This window comes from Acromyrmex echinatior, chromosome 12 (assembly GCF_024713525.1).
Source record: "Acromyrmex echinatior isolate Ae372 chromosome 12, ASM2471352v2, whole genome shotgun sequence".
Lineage (NCBI taxonomy): Eukaryota > Metazoa > Arthropoda > Insecta > Hymenoptera > Formicidae > Acromyrmex > Acromyrmex echinatior.
This window is the reverse complement of record NC_141863.1, coordinates 3,532,714-3,554,617: the sequence shown is the minus strand read 5'-3', so window position 1 is coordinate 3,554,617 and position 21,904 is coordinate 3,532,714. Positions and strand designations below refer to the sequence as shown.

At 30.9% G+C, this 21,904-nt stretch overlaps 3 protein-coding genes across 5 annotated transcripts in view; 1 reads left to right on the top strand and 2 right to left on the bottom strand.

Moving 5' to 3' along the window:
• Positions 1 to 9,763, bottom strand: part of LOC105151995 (hypothetical protein) — a 35,957-nt gene extending 26,194 nt beyond the window's left edge. For all 3 annotated transcript variants that reach the window (XM_011065999.2, XM_011066001.2, XM_011066002.2), the window contains exon 1: positions 8,694 to 9,763. The gene's annotated coding sequence lies outside the window, so the exon portion shown is untranslated. The remainder of the gene's footprint in view (positions 1 to 8,693) is intronic.
• Positions 1 to 21,904, top strand: part of tyn (trynity) — a 196,376-nt gene that overhangs the window by 21,684 nt on the left and 152,788 nt on the right. The window lies entirely within an intron of this gene.
• The window catches only part of LOC105151996 (nose resistant to fluoxetine protein 6), a 33,915-nt gene continuing 23,870 nt past the window's right edge, over positions 11,860 to 21,904 (bottom strand). The window contains exons 4-13 of the mRNA XM_011066004.2: positions 20,049 to 20,302; positions 19,783 to 19,953; positions 19,365 to 19,458; positions 19,181 to 19,300; positions 18,906 to 19,071; positions 18,160 to 18,335; positions 17,265 to 17,394; positions 16,601 to 16,918; positions 15,853 to 16,021; positions 11,860 to 15,701 (exon numbers count right to left, since the gene is read on the bottom strand). Of these exons, the coding sequence (XP_011064306.2) occupies positions 15,896 to 16,021; positions 16,601 to 16,918; positions 17,265 to 17,394; positions 18,160 to 18,335; positions 18,906 to 19,071; positions 19,181 to 19,300; positions 19,365 to 19,458; positions 19,783 to 19,953; positions 20,049 to 20,302 (1,555 nt within the window). The 3' untranslated portion in view covers positions 11,860 to 15,701; positions 15,853 to 15,895. The remainder of the gene's footprint in view (positions 15,702 to 15,852; positions 16,022 to 16,600; positions 16,919 to 17,264; positions 17,395 to 18,159; positions 18,336 to 18,905; positions 19,072 to 19,180; positions 19,301 to 19,364; positions 19,459 to 19,782; positions 19,954 to 20,048; positions 20,303 to 21,904) is intronic.

The window sequence follows — 21,904 nt, the reverse complement described above, 5'->3', positions numbered from 1 at the left end:
CATCTTTACAATGTCGAAGCTTTGCCTCTCGCAGGATATTCCGCGATTTCGAGTAGATGTTGGAAACAATTCGTGATATCTCTGAGGGTTTTCTTAGCTATTTGCATCGAAAAGATGCGAATTGAATTTAACGTTTTTAGATTTTAAAGAGGAAAAGATATTTGAAGTTAATTAAAGTCAATGGAAAAGTGCTATTAAGCATGTGTTCGATATGATTAAAACAATTGTAAAGGAATATAAAAACACTTTTAATTTATTTTTTTTTTATTTTATACTAAATTTAAAATATAGATATCAATATTTGCCATTTACATCCAAAGTATAATCTCAGTACAATTTCATAAATGTAGTTAGGAAGGGAACTTTTCGTTCATTATAACTAAGTGCAGAATCTGCCGTCAAAGTTTGAGAAACTTTCGTATTACTACGAGGCACGCTTCTATAGATGCAAATTAGGATTTTCGTAATGAACACTATAATATGCTGTCTCGATTGTGTAATTTAATAATTCTGCTTGTTCATGGTTGAAGGGATATGATCTAATTTCCTGTTGGTCATGGAATCTATTCTTCGATATCAATCGAAGGATTAGTTCGTTATCGAATTGCAAATTGTATAGATTTGTTGTGCCAAATTTAGTGGACGGTCTTCAAATTTAACGCTAATTTTAATTTGACGTTTAATATGAGTTATATAAACGTAATCAAACATTTTGACAAACGCACGTATTTTTCAATTATATAAGTTATAGTATCTATCTATACGGAATTATATTGAGCATATACATAAAGAATTCTCTTTGTTTCCTTTTTTATCAAATATCGAAGATACGATTATATTAGTGATATCAGAGGGAATGAATAAACGGTTAACTATATTGGGAACAACGATTGTATGTTCCAATATCATTGCGCTTTTTATTAAATTGACGTTTTCAGATAGAGTATTTCGCTCTTTTTGTCTGTGAACCCGAAAATAGAACTTTCGACGCAACGTGATAACCAACGATGTGAACAACAACGTTTATTCGGTTTCAGTTGAAATACGATTCGTACGAAATACGAAATGTTTGGTCGTGACAAATGATTTATATTTTTGCTATATAATTTTACTTTTTATATTATTATCATATATTATTTTCATTAATATTTTTGCTAAGTAATTTTATAATAATAATAATTTTGAGATCTATTCTGTAATTCTTAAACTGTAATGTAAACGATTATAACTGTAGCGTTACATAGTCATTAAGAGTTATAGAATAGATTCTTTTACCTCATATTTTAACTATATTTCTTTTACTTTTTCATTATCAGTAGTAAAAAAATCAGTAGTAAAAAAAACTAATGTGACCGTTAAATAAATTTTACGATATTTTATGATTGATTCAGACCATTATTATGCATAACATTGTTATTCATTTTATTGCTTTAGTTATTGTTTAAAGTTTTATTCGCGCGAAATGGTTCTTCTCTCTATGCAAAACGGAAAAGAGAGCGATACGAAAATGAAACAGGTGACATCGCATGCGGGATGTGAAACGAACCGCCGCATAATAGCCAACGAACAGTTTCATTTATCTATTTGTCGTCCTTGCAATCCCACCGATTCTCGTCATTTCTATCTCTCTCGTCTGAGAGCTCTGATTTTTCTACATCGTATTTGGTCATGACGTTTTACGATTTATTTCTGTTCTCTTTCTGCCATTATCGACACCGCCATCCGACTGCATATTATTCGCTATATTTACTGGTGGTACTTGGTGGAGCTAGTTTACGAAACGATATTGACTGCAGCACAATAGAGCGTTATTACTGTAATAACGTTACTGTTGGTCAACTAATGCGATAATAGTGATATTACTATTTCGCGTATACATTCTTGCAGTTGAAAGCTGCATCTAAAGCCAAAAGTAATCTATTTCATAAATATAAATTACGTTCATTTAATGAATACGATTCAAATATTATCAATAATATTATTGCATGTTACGCAATAATATTATTGATAATATTTGATAAGATTTTATTAGGTGTTGGAATTAATTCGTAGCGTTTTACAAGTGATGGGAAGTACTTTCATTAATGTATTTTTTAATGCTCATGTGAAATAAATAACATTCTTTCATTAAAAACGCTACGAATTAATTCCAACACCTAATATAAGTATGAAAAACAATGTAATGATTTTTAATTATCAATATTTAATTTCTTTCTATACATACATGTAAGTTAATTCTTTGTAGTTTTATGCTGAAGTAGGTATAGAGCTTTGTATCAAATTTTCAAAATTCGAAATAGAATTATAATTAACAAGGTATACTTTTGGAATTTTTATGAAATTACTGGAATAACAAAAACATTAATTTATTATTTTGTATTACACTGAGAACACCAGTTTGAAACGAAAATAAAATATTTGATATTAATTCATTTATTGAAATTAATTTGAAAAGGTCATTGGCTGACGAGTGTTTAATTTAATAACGAAATTATAATATTGTAATAAATATGTTTGTGTAGGAATGATTAATTAAATAAACGGGTATAATTTGAGATGATGCGTAGGAATGGGGATTCCGTTTTATTGTTAGATAAGCTACTACGAATTTTAATATAAATCGAGATAAAGCAATGCAACCATTACCGGAGGAATAGCGTGTCTAGGAAAGCGTACTTTAGGGACAAAGAGCTTTTCTTTCCGTGATTTCGATTGACCTTTCGGTACTATAATGTATATCCTTGTTTGACGGAGCGTATACTGGGTCTCCAAATAAAATGGGTAGCTTTCCCTCTTGGCACTATAACCTAACCCATAAAAAACCCATCAATTCTTAATAAAGCATACAATAAAGTTTTTTTCTTTATATTAAATATAGAACAAAGGAAATGTTCTAATAAGGCTAAGATACATTTGTGTGGGAAGATATATGACGTTGACGTAAAATTGTTTTTACAAAAGCATTTTTTATGATGATTAATATAGGAATTTATTCAAACGTTGTTAAATATACAATTTTGATTAATTGCAATGAAAAAAAATCGTAAAATATGTTCTTCAGTTAATTCGAATACTTGAAATTATTAAATTTACGAGAGATTAAGAGGAATTTCCAAGTAATTTTACAGTCGTTATTTTTGAAGTGATAATATTTTAAATATTCTTTCAAGAGGAATTCATTTCAATGCTTATGAGAGAGTCACAGGTGTAATATTCGCTATTATGGTGTAGAATCCTTGTTCCGTTTCCCTACTTTAAATATTGTAATACCTTCGATATTGCTCTGTAAGCGGATACTACCTTCCTTTCTGCTTGGTGAATTTCATGTCGTTACTGGAAACTACTAGGAAGCGGAACAAGACCCTTCGGTAATCTATTTTTCGGACATGTCAGAGGATAAGAGCATATCGGAATACGAAGAGAGAGAGAGAGAGAGAGAGAGAGAGAGAGAGAGAGAGAGAGAGAGAAACTAAGGAACATGTCAAAAAGGAAGAAAGAGATCAGTATTGGCTTTGAAAAGCGGACCTTGTAAAACATTACGACAAAAAATCTATATCGCTGTATTATTATGACAACTTTATATCCATGTTGTTCGATTTCTTTTTCGCATAAATTTTTCGCGTGTTTAGTTTGACACATTTCACAGCATATTTCTCTGTATCTGATGTTTTTATTTGATTTATGAGAAATATATAAATCTAATTTGTCCGCTAATACTCAATTTTATAAAAGAGACAAATACTTATATATCAAAGTTATTTCTTCATATATGATACATTTTATCCGTTTTAAACTAAAGAATATTCCTGACAAATTATCTGACAGATTCCGTAAAAGTTTGGGATTTTATAATGTTGATAATGTCAATTTATTTCCGAAGTTCGCGAGGTGTGTGTTGTAGGAAGATTTTAGGATACATTAAACATTTTCATTCGTGCAAACTGTAGTTTTAAAGATTGGGTCAGAGATATGTTTCAACTTTCCCGGAGTACGGAATATTGCTGGAGGAGTACATATAATTGCGCAAGCTAGATAATTGCATATGATAGTATCTTTCGTAGCTCCTGGTTATTGACTAGCTCGTATCAATTCTGTTAGAAATCAGCCTAAGAAAATATTTATTTTTTTCCATAATAAAAAGAGTGTTATAGAAATAGAGAAATTATATACATCGAATGTGAATGAAATTAAAATCTTGTAATAAAAATCTTATATAGTTATATTTATATAAATCTTAAAGATTAAAGATACAGAGAATAATGTTTTAACAGAGCACAATGCTTATAATGTGACCACCTGACAGTTCAGAAGTAAGTTGCAAAAGATTGTTCAGACGTGTTTTGATTCTTACAAACCTATGTGAGAATTCTGCGAGTAGGTGTATCTTAGCATTGATAACCAAAGTTGTTAAACTTTTTACTCTTCTACCGCGGTACTTTTGGATGTTCAAGTTTGAGGGATTCTTGATTGTGTTTGCACTTTGGATGCCTCGGTAATCGTCGACTGTGGGAAGAGCGTAATTTTACATCCGCTTCGCGCGTGCAAGTCTTGTGAAAGGGTTACATGGTAATTCACACAAAATAATCTACCACTTTATCTGTTCTGCCGAGAGAATTCCATTTAAATTTGATATACGACATTAAATAGGCTGAGGGATCTACCTAAGAGATTGGTCCCGTAAAATGCACCATAAAAGAAAACGCTCTTCAGTGAAAACGCTCTTCAGCGCCAGTAGAATGTGAGCAATTGCGAATATGTATTTTTAAGCAATATTATTGCGAACGAAAGTAAAATTAAATTCGAAGGATCCTTATTTGAATGAATAACGTAATTAGATATTTATAGCTATTTTGAAATAAATTTGTTATTTAAAACCGATTTTTTTTCCAAATGTTGTGATAAAATATTTAAATATATAATAATAAATATTAAATATTTTTTATTTTGAATATTTTTTTTATTTTTTTGTTACATTTTTTAGTTAGCGTATATATGAAATATATAGAGTGAGCTTATACTAAGCAGTTCTCGTAGATTATTTTGCTTGAAATTATGCGGCTTCATTATATACAAGAATCTTAATGAACTATTTCACAGATGAAAGCTCGTTTTGCTAATGAATAGGAATACGTTTTGTTAAGACGATCACGAAGAGGATAAATCATAGTCTATATATACACAATATTAACAGTTTACTCATGAATATTTAATTTATGTGAGGAGTCATAACGACAATTTCTGTCAGCGTATCATTTTTTTGCTGTAATAAACTAGATATTTATTAAATCATAACTGATTCTGGATATTCATTCAGATTTTTCCTTGCAATTCATAGAATTCTGTGAATTGCAAGGAAAAATCTGGAGTGAATAAAATACGTACGCATCCGCACGTATGGATATGGATTTAATTATAACATCTAACGTTTTTCGTACGGAATTTTTAAATAGCATTTTCGTTGTGTATTTGGAAAAGCAAAAATAAAAGGGAATGAAGATGAGGTGATACGTAGAACTAGAGTGCAGGGACGTAATAAAGGTTTTATTACTCGCGCAGTAAGCAACGTGCTAGAATAAAAAGTAACGTATAGTAAGGTAACAACATTACAAAAGGTACGAAAAAGGGCTACTATACATACATGAACATACATTGCATTTTTATCATTACATATTATATATCAAAAGATTGATGCGAAGAATAATTTTATATGTATAAATATATATAAAATATTATATGCTCTCTTTTAAGTTCCATCATGAATATTATGTTTTATCAAAAACATAGGTTTCTACGTTACTAACTTTCTTGCCAAGCACGAAGTTTCTTACTTATTGCACATCGTGCACAAAGTTTACTTGTTAATAGATTCTATTTATCAAATGCTTTGAAATGTTTCTTAAGCGTCGACGAAAGTTTGACAATGATCGAAATATATGAATTTATCATTTTGTAATTCTGACAAACCGTGAGGATGACGTTAATACAAGAGTTTCATAAAAAAGAATATTTTTATGTTTTTTTACGTTGTCATAATAAAATCGTGGTATCTCGTATTCGTTTTTTTGGGGCTTCTGCTATTTTGATTTTCGTACGAATGAAATTTTATCTGAAATTGATCGCGAAGGGGTCACGGGGTTAACGAGACACGAATCTTGAATCTTAGAGTATCGTATTTGGCATCGTATCATTTCTCTTCGACAATTCTACCGTTGGTCCTAGTTGATTCGATGCCTTTTGGGCGAATCCAAAAAATACGTTTTACTTTTCTATGAAAGTTTCGGCAGCGCGGCTTGAAAGCAAAAAAATTACCTTGCAATTTAGCCATTGGTGCTCTGTGTATCAAGAGGAGATTTGTGTCAAAATTCAATTAATCTTTTTTACCTATTTACCTTTTTAAAACTGTATTTGGGTTTCTTTATTTTTGTCATTGCATAATAAAAATAAAAAGTGATATCTTTAGTATATGATTATAGATATATAAATTACATTATACAAATTTTATATATGATTAAGCATTTATAAAATAGTTAAATGTAAACTGCAAGATAATTTGTGCGTAAAATATAATTCCAGACCCTTGCATTTCTGACAAATAGGTATAAATTATACTTGCGTTATCGCGTAATTTGTATACATGTACTATTTATCAAGATAAGTGATGTTTAGACAAAATTAGACATGTCCGGCTACATCTAAATTAGGCCATTGAGCTAATTTCTATGCTCGGATATATTCGTATGCTTTATTTGAATTACGAACTTAGTTAAAATATATCATTAATCATTATTTACGTTATTAAATGTATAAAAGAATAAAAATTGAATTAATTCCAATAGCATTAACGCGAAGTTTTCGCGCTATTAAATTTTCTTCCTATTCTTTTTTGTCGTGGCCATCATTTACGTAGATTAAAAATTGATTTTTTTATCACATGTAAAGGATTCCGAGCTTTATCAAGAAAAACATTACGTTAAAATAAATCGCTTACATTGTAACAGCACATCAAAGAATTAAAACAAGAGACCCGTTATTTTTTCACGTTTTTCAACTTTTTTCTTTTGTTTCTTGAAATCTATTTTGTTTTCATTTAACCGGAACCCTCTTGCCTTTTTTGTTGATAGGAATCGTTCGTGCGACAAGTTATCGTACATTGCAAAGTAAATTGAATATCATCCATTGACACGCCACTTTGTTTCGGGCCACTAATTTCCATCACGAAGGTGACCCTCGTGATTAGATTCCATTTTTTTAAAAGGAATTCAGCTCTTATCTAGATAGGAATTCAGCTCCTATCTAGACAGGATTTCTACCATCTGCCAGTCTTTTATAAACGATCGCCATTAAATGGCTCCAATATCGTGTATAACGAATCATAAAAAAGAAATGACGCACTGAATATTATTTTACTGGAATTATCTGTTTTAATTAAACTTAATGGTGTCATTATAATGACACCAGGTAATAGGCAATTCCCTCTTGCAAAGAGCAGGCTATCTAATAAAACGTAAAAAAAAAAAGAAAACGATTTATATGAAAAATTTCTATCTACGATACATTTAATATATTACTCGCACGTGTTATAATCTGCGATATCTACATTACGTGACTCGACATTCTCGTATACATTCTTAGAAAAATATTAGCGAAATAAAATTGACAAATGCATTGCCGTGCAACGTCGAAACATTATGATCTTTACGGAATAGAAGTAATATCTTATAATAAAAAGGCAATTTTTCAATCTGAAAATGATCCACCATTTATATATCTCGCTTATTAAGCGTCATAGCATGTGACGTGGGATAATGCTGCAAGGAGTGTGTCTCTGTCGGAACTATTCGCAGTCATGAATCAGCAATGGGTGCGGGTATCGAAAGTCGATACGTCATACTGTGAAGTGTGAACAGAAACTCGCACAATTGGCAGAGTTTTTGGATAACAAGTCAAACACGAAGTCATGTGAAAACGCAGCATGGGTATACAAACGCGAATAATTCAATGTAAACTTTAAAGATGTATGTTTGAAAAAGGATTAATTAAATTCTATCGATTTACTTTGATTCACAACTATCTAAGATAAAATGTTATATACATACATGATGGACATACTTTATATATATATAATTATATATAATTATATGTGAAATAAATATGTCACACAATATATAATTATATATAATTATATATTATTATATATGAAACATTTTTTCCGGGCAATGAAATATCAAAGATATAAATTAGAATTTTTAAAGAGAATCTTATCGTTCTAAAAATATAATTTTTTTTTCTATTTTGTAAAATCATAAAATTATACTTTTTATATATTTTACATTAATTTAATTTTTAGATATCAATATTATTTTATACAAATTTTAATAATGTATACTCAAAATCGAATAAATATCTCTTATAATGAATAATGATGCATAACTATTGATGTTAATGATGGTATTTATAATGGTAAATGATTTTTTAAATAATTTTAAATTGTAATTTGCAATTGTAAACATATAATAATATTAATTTCTATATTATTGTTATTATGTTAACATAGCCGCAATAATGGTCAGTTATTTCACATCCTGGCATATTCATATGTACATAATGCATGATTCGTAAATAAAATATGTTCGAGGCAGATACCCGAGATGCCACAATTCTAGCTGATATTAATTAGCGGACATTTAACATACCTGGAAACTTATTAAACGAGAAATCCTTGTGACGTGAACTCTATGAAAATTTTCCGGGTGGCCGTCGCACCAGATCTTCCCTTGTTCATGCTTGGATAACTTCGTGTATTCTCCTCGTCGTTCTAGTTGGAGACACAGGAACATTAACCCGTGTGTACACTAACTTCCGCGAAACTAATAATGAATCCTTTCTGAGTCCTTCTCCGAACACGTTCGGCAATTTGACGTGTCATGCTTCGTGTGTTAGCATCTTTGTAAATAAATATGTTACACTACTTTGATATAAAAATTTGAGACATTCTCCATGGAATTTCTGATAGTTTAACTGATAGTATGATTTTCTTAAATATAATCGACAAAGTTTTGATTTCGAGTTAAAGAAAATTTTATTTGCATTTAAAAATTATTTCTTATTAAATATTTTTGCAAATTACATAAACGATAAATCGGAGTCACTGATTTTTCTGAACAATACACATAATATTTAAAATATCTCTGTTAATTACACTTTCGTTAAGTATATCGTTTGATTGATTTAATGACATTTTCCATCCAGTGCAAGTCAGAGTTGGAGATGCTTAAAGATCGATTTCTCTCTGTTATCAACACATAGCGTATATCCCCGGAAATTCACTAGTAAGCTTAAGTTCGTCGGTCTCGCGCCTCTCAGTCGTGTCACGTTCGCGTTTTCTTTGGATTTCTTTGCACGACTGAACTTTCAGAATCGAGCCTTTCCTCGGTTTAGACTGCAATTAATTATGGCTGTGCACGACGTCTTATTTTCACATGTAAATTTTTCACGTGCAAAATTCGAGACATTATTCTACTGGTTTATCCGACCAGAGGATTTCCATTTTAACCAGTTTGGCAGAAAAGATTTGTCAGTTTCATGTTTCGTCGTCAATTTTATAGTGATTGACGCATTTTGTAACACAGAAGTATTGCGGTTCTTTTTTTTCATAAATCGAACGCGATTTCTGTCAGCCTACGATAGTTTTCGAAACCTCGTGTGTGTATCGCGAGCACCAAAATTTGTATACAACTCGAGCTCCTCGACGGCTCTCGGCCGACTGACTGAAAACTAGGCTTTACCTCCTGCACCTCGTTGTCCGCGCATGTGCCACCGCAGATATATAAGACAAAATTTTGGTAGAAAGTGTAGAAAAATTACAAGACTGCAGTTTGAATACACGGTAATTCATTCATAAAAAATATGCTTGCAGAACTTGGTTCTATGAATGATATATTATATAATCACAAATGCTTTTCAACTTCTTTGATGTTGTTACTTTTCATATATATTTACACACACATATATATATTGGTTTTGAAATAATTACAGACTTTGAAATTTACATGAAAGGAATCGATTTTTTAGGAATAACTATTAAATTAAAGAAATAGATTTTTTTTAAGAATAATCGTTTTCAAATTAATTATAATAATTACATTTATAAGGCTATGTTTAATTAAAAATATTACTTCGGTTTACACTTTTTTTCCTGTTTGTGTTTTTGCTAAAAATAGATTATTTTTTCTTGCCAATAATATTTCTGAAAATAATCCCTTCCTGGGAGATATTTTGTAATACTCAAAATTACTCTATATTATAATAATAAAAATTTTAATCCCATAGTTTACACAGCGCAACAGATACAAAGATGAACACAATATAGAGAAATTAACTCTATCAGTTAAATTCTATCATATAAATTCATGGAAAACCTTGCTTTCAAATTTCGTAGAATTCGACATACCCTTCAGGGATGATAATTAATCAAGTCGCGTTTCATGAATCTCCCCGAGGATTTCTCAGGTATTCTCCATTTTTATTGGAAAAACAATCTCTGTAACCTCTGGGAGAAGAAATTCGATCGGTCAATTTTATGGTAAATTTAGATATATCCTCATTCTTCATGATCAATGAAATAGAGAGATGTCGAAATTTAGAATTTTATATTAGATTTTAATAGATTATTGTAACAGATTATGCGGCAAACAAAAAGTTATATTAGAGGAAGAACAAGAGAGACTCTCGAATACATCAGTATTAGTAGTAAGAAAAATTTGCTTATGCGAAAATTCTTTCTTAAAGAAGTGTAACGTCGTCGGAACGCATGAGATGCAGCTCAGTCTGCTAATTACAAGAAGTTGCACCGGTTGAAAGTAGGTTACGTTAAGCTCGGTTAAGAATGCAGACGGACATACTCATCAAAGTGAATGTGAAAAGCTCATAAGCATGGAATGTGTGTGTGTGTGTGTGTGTGTGTGTGTGTGTGTGTGTGTGTGTGTGTGTATGAGTAGCACATGCAAATGATGTGCATTCCAAAATGGAACAAGGTACCGCGCTTTTCAATTATTTTGTAAAGAATTTAATTAATTACGTTCTGCAACAATGCATCCATATTTTTTAAAATTATTTGATATTTTTTAATTACATAAAATGTATACATTTGGATACGCGTATGGCATATTTATATATTTATATATATATATATATATATATATATATATATATATTAGGTGTTGGAATTAATTCGTAGCGTTTTACAAGTGATGGGAAGTACTTTCATTAATGTATTTTTTAATGCTCATGTGAAATAAATAACATTCTTTCATTAAAAACGCTACGAATTAATTCCAACACCTAATATATATACACATTTTTTTAAACATGATATTACAATGATAATCGTGCATAATTTAATTGAAATTTTATAGTGCGTTTAAATGGTGAATGCATGTCGATTATGAATATATAGAGCTTTTGTGTACAAAATGTGTATACAGTGCAATGGCTTTTGTGTGTCGAAATGCATTTTGTGATCTTCTCAAATCAATTTCCGCACTTCACGTTTTGGTCCAGGAAATCTAGCTCCCCTATTATATTTGATTAAATCGATAGAGGACTCCGAAAGAGAATTAATTGTAAATTGTTAATAGATTGTAATGGTAAATCTTTTTTCTCTCGTATGCAATAAAGTATGAATAACGTGGAAAATTTGGTATCATTAAAGAAATAATTATTAACAAAAAGCTTTTTCGCTTTATGACTTTTCTTATTTTGTTAAAATGTTGTTAAATCAGATGTTAATTATAATTTATAATGCATTGAAAGTGTACGAGTATATACATGGAAAAGAGTATAAATCATTTTTAACTAAACTTTTAATCCAGTTTTGATCGAATGTTCATTTTTTGTTTTATTTATTTAATGGTTGCGTTTACGTTCAATGTCCGTCTCTACTTGTATGATAATTAAAGTGATATCGATTTTCTTAATGAGATGTCTATGTCGTACACGTGTCTTTACGTAGTTATGTTGTGGATTTAATCTGACAGTGCCCATGTTCTACGAAAGCACATCCGTAACCATTTTCGATGTTCTCTTCACGTGTATACATTCTCTCTTTTTTTTCCCTTCCCTCCTTCTTTCTCTCTCTCTCTCTCTCTCTCTCTCTCTCTCTCTCTCTCTCTCGTGCATATGAACAATGTCATTGCGGTAATGCACATATATAGAGGTTGCTACATTCTGTAACCGCAAAATCGCGGCAAACAAATGGACGATTTTCGAATCTATATACCCATTATATGCAATCTACGAAAATTTAATACAGCTTTACACTTCCATATTAAAGTGGAAGTAATCCCAGGCGGGCATAAATATTTTACTTGCGGTGTGCACATTTTCAAGGAATTATGCATAGCAACCAAAATGTGAAATAAACATATTGCATACTGTATTTTTTTTTAAAGGGAATTTTATGTAAAATTTATATTTGTATTTTAATGCATATTTTTAATAAATGTTTATAACAAGTTTGGCAATTAGGAGCGCTAAGAAATTAATCATATTTATTCATGTTTAACAAAGAAAGAAGTTTATTATTAATTTTCTAGTTTTTAATATGGATTTTTTCGAAAGTAAAAATTCGTGAGAAGAAAGAAGTTTATTTTATACTTTAAAATTACTTTTGTACAATCTCTTTCCTGTTTATATTATGATTTTGGTCGCCTTATAATGGCTGCCAAAAATTTTCGACTGAGTGTGAGTTATTTTATTATATTGCTCAACAATCTATAAAGATATGTAGTATACAAGTTTTTAATATATTCTATATTTAAGATACCGTGTTCTCAAGTTGATTATAACAATTTTTATATCAATTTATAATATAAACTAAAAAATAAATTAGCACAAATTATTGTCACATTATATGTTAGTCGAAAACTTTTATGGCAGCCACTGTATATCGAAACTGAATGTAAGAAGACCAGGTGTAACATTCCGCGTAATAATAATTTGGAGTCAATTTTAAATTAGTCACAAATATCTTCATTACTTTGAACGATTACACATTCTTGAAATTAGTTCATCCGGTCTTCTTACATCATGAATGAACGTATGTATTAATGGATAGAAAAAAATAATATACGGTCATTTACTGAAATAGGGTGGATATCGATCTTAAGAGCGACTTTAATTCCTTCAGCAATTTTCTCTCGTGAGCGTGTTCGTGTCGGACGCCAGATGGTGGATACTACACAGGCTTTGGTTGGCTAAAGATTTATCACTCTACGAAACTGTATCGTCAGCGGAACGCGTTTTGTTCAGCGTTTAAATTCTACAATTAGCTCTTTAATAGGCGTAAATGGTGACGCGTTAATTAATCTGCTACGTTTATCTCAAGTAAATTCTGTATGTTAAACATCGTCGTAAAATTTCGTGAAAAATCGCTGTTAATCTCATCTACTATCTTAACGAGGGGCTAATTTTATATATACAGTTATAAATCTTTACACAATTTTTTATTTTATACCGTAGTTTATCTTGCGCGTATCTAAACGCAAATACTAATAACTCATTAATTAGAATTTTGCCGGCTGATTTTTACTATACTCTCGTACCTTCTCTATTTTACAATCTAAAAATAATTTTTTATTGATATTTTTCCTCGCTATAGTGTTTTTTAAAATTAAAGTGAAAAACATCAATTCTATATATTGTAAAATTCCGCGGAAATATGTGCCCTGTGATTTCCGTCGACAAGAGTATTGTGAATTTTTCTGGTAATTAATATTTGTTCAGTACATACAATAGTATGCTAAATGTTCTACAAACATTTATTTCGTATTATTTCTATTTTTTTCCGCTCTGTTTGTAATATATATGAATAAACGATATGTACAAAATAAGTTAGATATGAAACCGGAAATGTGCTTACCATGTAGAAGTAGAAAGTATCGTAGACATTGTGTACGTTTCTTCCGCGTGCTCATGCGAAATCGCATGATATGGATAAATTTTATTAAATAATCATTTGATCATCGAGCAAAATTAATTACAAAATTAACGAATCTATAAAATAAAACTCTAAACTATAAATATGTTAAATCCATATGTAATAATCCATTTATAAAAATTAATGTGGAAATTAATCTAAAATAGAATTTAATATGAAGTTTCTCAATGATATTAAGCAGAATATTCTAAATAAAAAGTCGCGATTTTAATGAATTAAGAAAACGAAATTACTGCAAGAAAATATGAATTAAACTTCATTAGAAAATTGTGTTTATAGATTAATTTGCAGTTATTAGCCATCTGTCATATTTTTGTAACAATGAACGGTCGCATCCTTGAAGGAATTTAAAATTATTTTTACATCTGCAGATAACGCGTTTAAACGCAAAGTCCGGAGATACCTCTTGAGCATCGAAAATCAATTTGCGACATGCGCCTCCTTTTACGTCACGCATCGCTTTGTAGTTGCTAAAAGCAGGAGAGAAAAGCCTTTGTGTCTAGATACAATAAGAAGCCAATGATAAGGAAATCGAGGCTTATTTAAATTTGATAATACATAATAGTGACAAATTGATTTCCATCACAGAGGCTTTGTTGTTTAACGTAAATTATTCCTTCTGTGTATTTTTTATTGATACGTAAAAGTAATGTATTTTTTCTGTTTCTTTTTATGTTTTCTATCGATTTTGTACTATATAACGTATTTTTCGCTTTTTCTTTCGTTATTGCGAATCGTCGGCTATCCCGCGTAATACGCATAAATTCTGGAATAAATGCGTCATATATGTTTTTTTCTATTTCTTTATACTAACTGAATTTTACGCGACTGAATTTATTATATCATTTGACAATAAACTGCTAAATGAATGATAAAAATACTGTAAAATTCTAACTAATTGTACATAATCCGCTTTTTTATTTTCCACACAAAAAAAATATATCAAAGATTGATATCATGTTACAATGTATTCAACATAGTATTGCATGCTTAAATGCTTGTTGCTATTATTTATACGCTGCATTATATATTTACGGCTATCGTAGATTTTTCATTCCACGCGAGAAAAGTTTCTTAACGTGATTTTATATTGTATTATCAGCGATTTATGTCAGGATTTTATGTTTGAGGAACATTTTTCTATCCATTACGTAAATAAAGGATTATTGCATTAGCAGATCATGATACTTAATAATAATTACTGTGTTAAAATAACGTATAGAAATATGATTCGGTGTGTTAACTTTATTGTTGCTTCTGCGAGAATCGCAAATAAAACTGTCCCCGAAGTTCAGAATTCCTCGACAAAAGCTTTACGTTAGAGATTTATATCAGTTGGTTTTAATCTTTAATGTTCTTCACATTTGCAATTATTTTATTTCTACGATAATTAATTGTCATTTTCTATAAACCTGTTTCATGTTTTATCTCCCCTGATCTTTTATTAATAATAATAAATTGAATTATGAGGAATTTAGTATTTTATCTTGCAAAAAAAAATTTTAACATTATTAAGACTTATAACATCACATAGATTATCATAAAATATTTACATTATTATCAAGAATAATTAAATGTCAGCGATGTTCACAAATCTATGTTCACAAATAAAGACGAACTTTTCTATCCTGGAAAAGTGATTTTCATCTTTGGATGATTCTCATCTTTGCTTTAAAAAAATTCAGATTTGGAACAATGTTGTTACCTGTAAGAAATTTAATAGATTAAAAATATTATTCATTATATTAAATTATGTATAAATCATGTATGCACACGTGATAAGCGACGAATGCGTAATTGCAACATACAATTATTACTTATGTGTTAACTCACGTGCATAATTTTTACATACTTACTACGCTGGATAATTTATTCTTCTATCAGGCAGACAATTGCATTCTACCTTGCTCTCTTCTTCGAAGTGAATACAATTTTCAACAAAGTTACCACTGGCGCCTCGAAAGCGAGAGAAATGCAGAAGGACAGCAGGTACGAGGCAACTAGGTTGCCGAAATAGAGGATAAGCTGTGGAAGAAACATGCATAGCCTTAATACAATTCTATTGAGAGTAAAATGAATTGTAGTATTTTATGCAATTTATTTTATACAACAGTTTTTAAAAATGCAGAAATAGAGAATCTTTTATGTAAAATGTTATATATTATAATCGAAAGAAGAGTTTTCCTATATAAGAAAATTAAATTGGAAAGGTAAAATAATATAATATTCTATTTCTTAAAAAAACAGAAAAACTTTAATATATATATATATATATAATATTTTATAAGTTTATTTTGAAAGTTTATACTTAATATTTTCAAAAGAATATTTATTTGTATGTTAATAATTATATACTCTTCAACCTAAAAGGGACAAAAAAAATATAAGTATTACTTTCGGTTTTCTTTTCAAAATTATCTATCATGAAAAAGTCGCGGTAACGTCTAAACAAGATTTCTATTCTATAGAGATCAGATTGCTATTTATTTTTTCCAAATAAAACATTACGATATGTATACGGAATGGCGGTTCGTTTTATACAGATATCATATAGCAATATCGCAATAGGAACTTTATATTCAGACAATATTTTTTTTATCTTACCACAATCCCATTGTAGAGATGCAGCGGTCCGTCCATCTGCGTAGTCGTGACCATCATGATAACAGGATGCACGAGATAGGCACAATATGTGAGTCTCGAGAGAGGATACATTAGCCTAAGCGAAAGCAAACTGTCGATCATTCGTGCCGACCCTGTGCAACATTGGATCACGATAAAAGCAACGGCCATCGCCCACGCGGTGTGTCCCAAGGCAGCATATACGGAGCTCACCATCACCGTCAAATTTCCGGGATACAATCCGTATACTACCGAGAACATGATGCCCACGGATAGTATCCAGCCGATTAATTCTACTCCCTGTGGAATTGAGATTTGGTTAGTTTAACAGAAAACATTTGACATTAAGAAAGAACGCCCGCAGAAAATTCTCGCCGTGTGGATGAATAATACATTTAGCAATCCTTGTTGTATTTAGGGTAACTTAAAAATAATTGCAATATAAATTACATGTATTAAGATAATTATCGTTTCTGCCCAATTATCTTTAATTATATTGTTTGTATTCTTCGTAATGTATACGGATTCTGCAATTGTTCGATAAATTCGCATTATCGCATCATTATCGCGCAGCGAGGCGTATATCACTGACAGATTGACTGAATGATTAATCTGATAGCTGGGAACAGTGTTTCGAAATGCTCACCATAGGTAGCTTTAGCTGGCACTTAGTTTTGAAGAGGATATAACCACTGATCGTGCCGATGAAATACGGACCCGCTCTCAGCCAGGGTTTATCGTAGAGTTCGTCAAATAGAGCAAACGGCTCTTGAATCCTGTGTGAAGAGTGCGATAAAGGAATTAAGCGTGTACGCATATCGCGCGTTGAAATTGCCGCATCAGGGGACGAATAATGCTAAGTACAATATCGATAGCGCGTTATAATAGGCACGTGCGCCATGAAGCTGTCTGAAATGAAAGCCTGCTTTTAATTACAAGCGATGCTTCGACAGATACCTGGCTTATTGCATTGTTCCTGCGTATTCACCGTTCCGTATTCACCCAGTTCCGAATATAAAAAGATCGAGGTACTTTATTCGATGGGAGAGCAAGTCATACAGACATTGTAAGTGGCTGTATTCCAATTGTTGTGTTTCATTGAATATTGTGAAAGGCCTTTGTTACTTTGAAATTGTTTCTTTTTCGTTAATATACATAATTAAGATTTTCCACGAACGATGGTTATACCCTGACGATCTTTATAAATAATTTCAATGAATTTCATTTTAAATGATAAGTTGACTTTTATAATTTCAAAAACAATTTTTAACTATAAGCTTTTAACTAGTAATTTTTATCATATTTTTTAGAGGAAAATTTCTTAAAAAAATTATCTTGTGATTATCAATTAATCATGTGCATTAATATTAATGATATCTTGTAAATTAATAAATATTAGAGATATTATTAATATTTACACAGTTATAACTTGGTACAAGTGTATCGTTAATCGTGTCAGTAGTAGATCTATAGAGAAAACGTGAAAGGTGTGCTGCAGACAAATGATACGTGTAATATTGATCGGGAGTTCAAGACATTACCTGGCTATGTAATCGTTGCTGTAGGCTATCGAGAACGTAGTGAACCACGAAGAGACGATCAACAGCGAAACGATAGTGACCGCGGTCTTGAAATATTTCACCGAGAGCAAAAGAAGAAGTATCCCAAGGACGTAGAACTGCGTGTCGTTTGCCATATACCAGCTCCACAGCATGCACTAGAAAGTTATTAATGTAATATGTGCGAATCAATTGCCAAGCAGATTGCATCGCGACGGGATTGCGAAAGTTAAGAGAACTAGGACACGAAGGAAAATTCACGCGCGGGAAAGGCGATGCATTAAGTATCACTTTGACGCAAAAACCAATCCTTACGGTTTTTCTACCTATCGTACATCGAAAGTGTTGTTAACTCGTTTTTTACATAATCACGTATTATGCAATATTCTTCGTTACTCCATATTTATTGTATCATCAAGTACTTGGGATACGTTTTGAAAGCAATATTAAAATAATTGATGAATCTTGTTTTTTTAATCCATTATGTATTTTTCGATAACGACATCTAATGCTTTTTTTATCAGATTAGTGTTTTTTTATGTTTTAAATATACATATATTTTATATATATATATATATATATATATATGTATATATATATATGTATTCGGAGCGAACATTATTATAAAATGCATATAAGAAGTTTCATATTTCGTTAAAAGCTTTACCTCACGAAGTAGCGAGAAAAAAGAAAGCGCATTAGGATAAGCAGAACATAAATCATCTTACCATTTCTGTACGCGGATATAAAGAATTCAAATATAGCGCGTTTCGCCACCAGAACTTTTCGCAGGTCAGATGATCAATAACAATTGGTGAAAAGACTGTCTTTGCTTGAGCTTGTTTCATAGCGATCTCATTCATTCCCAGTACAAAGAGATAAGCTGGCGTCAATCTGTATGATACATAAGATAAATCAAAAGTAAAAATTTTATCTGAAAACTTAATTGCTTCGAAAGAAAAATATTTCCAACGGGGAATTATATGTACTATTTAAAGTATACCTGACGAATCGATATAAGATCATGATAATGAATTTGGTGAAGCTTGTCTTCAAAAAGTTGCCCTTTTCAATATTCAGATTGCCCAAGGACCGATAGAAAAGTATAGTCACCAGCAAACCACTGTCAACAATATTGTCACAAATTAATTTCTGCTTCATCGCGATAAACATTCATTGTTCATTACCTAATAAAGAAGAAAGTATCCACGGAAAATGTCGCGTTACTGACAGTCTGGAACATGAAATTCCTTTCTGTGACCGTTCGTAATGTCTTGTTCTCTGCAAAGCGTAATGAGGAAACATTTAATCGCAAAATTGTCGGTGAAAGTATATACACGTATAAAGCGAGGAAGAGAGTTAGATTCGATTATCATTGATCAGGAAACGCGATACATCTCATTACATCACAATGCTTATCGGTTGCATCAAGCGCTACTTGTAGAAAGTAGAGTAATCTCAAATTAATTTGAGAAACGTTGTTAACGAGACCACAAAATTTTCTACGTTATTATCTTCTACATTTCTCGTTTTACGCGCCTATAAGCTTTCTTGCTATAGTTCGTTCATTTCAGAAAGTGGTTTTTGCAACTCTCCCTGAATTACCAGCGATAGAGAAGACCTGAATGTATGTGTGCACCATGATGACCCATCCTAAAGAAAACACTCGAAGACCGTGGAGACAAGTTAGACTATCTTTGGCCGCAGGTTCGGTGCTAATGATCTTACTCCCGTTGACGATAGGACTGAACGCGAGTAAGAATTTCAGCCAGAATCCTGAAAAAGTAACGACAAAGACTGTGTTGAAGAATTTTTTTAAGAATATTTAAGACAAAAATATACCGACAAAGCTATAGATATATGTCATTAACCTTTGTTGCAACTCTTCCGTTGAATGGAATTCTCTTTTTGCGAACGCTTTGTTCCTTTTTCGATCAGTTCCTGATCGTTTTCCTGTCCTATCGAGATCCTGCGGTCTTGATTCAGATTTTTGTCTATAAAGTCATTGGTTTTGTCGTTGTTATTCGATACGCTCGAAAACTCGATCTCCTTCGCAAGAGGAAGTGATCTATATTCGTACACGATCGCGCAGATCATCAGCAACAATATCGTGCCACCAATGGCTCTGAAATGATAGTATAATTTGTGAATAAATCTATAATATCGATAACAAGACGTGTTAAGAACTCGTATAATAACATGTTTTCATTTCCTTTATTTTTTACTGCAACGCGTGAAAAGTAAATGCGAAATCGTGTAGAAAACAAAAAAAAACATCTTATTTTCTTTTTTGAAAAGTTTTGCTCGAAAACTCTCTCAACACGCAACAGAATTATCACATAGCTAAACATGCAGACAATGTTAATAAGTATTGTTGTATCGCGAGTGGATTAAAAGATTAAATGGACCGTCAACGATAGAAACTCGTTGTCTTTAGAGGCGTCACAGATTTACATCAGACTCATAAAATAAAGACGCAAGGTGTATAGCTATGTATTGCTTTTGTTCGTCGCTAACAATACTATGATTTCAGCATTCAACGCACATGCATTGTATCGTAGAAGGATGCGTTTGTAGAGAGATACGGTGTTGTAGCTTACATGCTATACGAAAATTTTGCAAATCAATTCACATGTCGCTTAACAAATATCGATGTTAGAAAATGTGATCGAGAATGAAAAGACAAGTACAAAATGCACAATTTATTAATCAAAAATATCACAATTTATTAATCAAAATATACGCTGCACATAACACATTAACTTTTTCAATTTCCGGTTGGGCGGCGTACTGGCTACAGTTGCTGAGTTTAATGTCCCGCGAAATTAAATTCGAAAAATTACTCGGTGCAACTACGGTGCGATTTTTTGCGGTCGTTTTCCAATCTTAACCTTTTCAGGAATTAATAACCTTCTGTGTTAATTACAATGGGAGGCACATATGTCCTCTCACCGTCTATTCATTATTAAATAAGGTGAATTGAAGCACAAAAGAAAAGAAAAGAGAAGGGGGGGGAAGTATATATTATATTACACATAATACTTTGTAATATTCTTACTCTCAGGTGAATATATATGTATCTTTTATTTATTCTTTACAAAAGGAACCAATCAAACATACATTAAATACACACATATTTAATTAATTGCCTTCTTGTAATAATATTAAAATATATATCTTTTAAATATTGTTATAAAAAGTTTATTTAACTCAATGTAATCTGTAGTCGCAATTCTAAATTATGATAAATCCGTGCGAAGTTTTCATTGATTTGATTGATTACGGTGAATCTAACAGTTTCGCGGTGAAAAATTGACACTGCTTCATTATGGAACTACGTTGAACGTGATATCGAATTTTCGCGTGGAAGATTAGCACACAATTGGAATTTATAATTGATAGACATCCTGCAGACTAATTATACGAAAATTTAATAACACGCTTATATTTTATAAATTTATAGACATTTATGAATCGATTTTTACTTAACTGATTAATGTATATTATCAAAAATTATTATTTTACAAAAATTTCGAATTTGATTTATTAACGCACAAAGTGACGAAAAATGGAATAAATGAATACTTTTTGAAAGTATAAACAACAAACAGTTTCCATATTATCTTCCTTGAAGTTTTATATATTCATATTTATATTTAATACATATAATACGTTTTTATATTATGCGTATTTACGTTTTTATTTATACGTATTTATATATACGTAT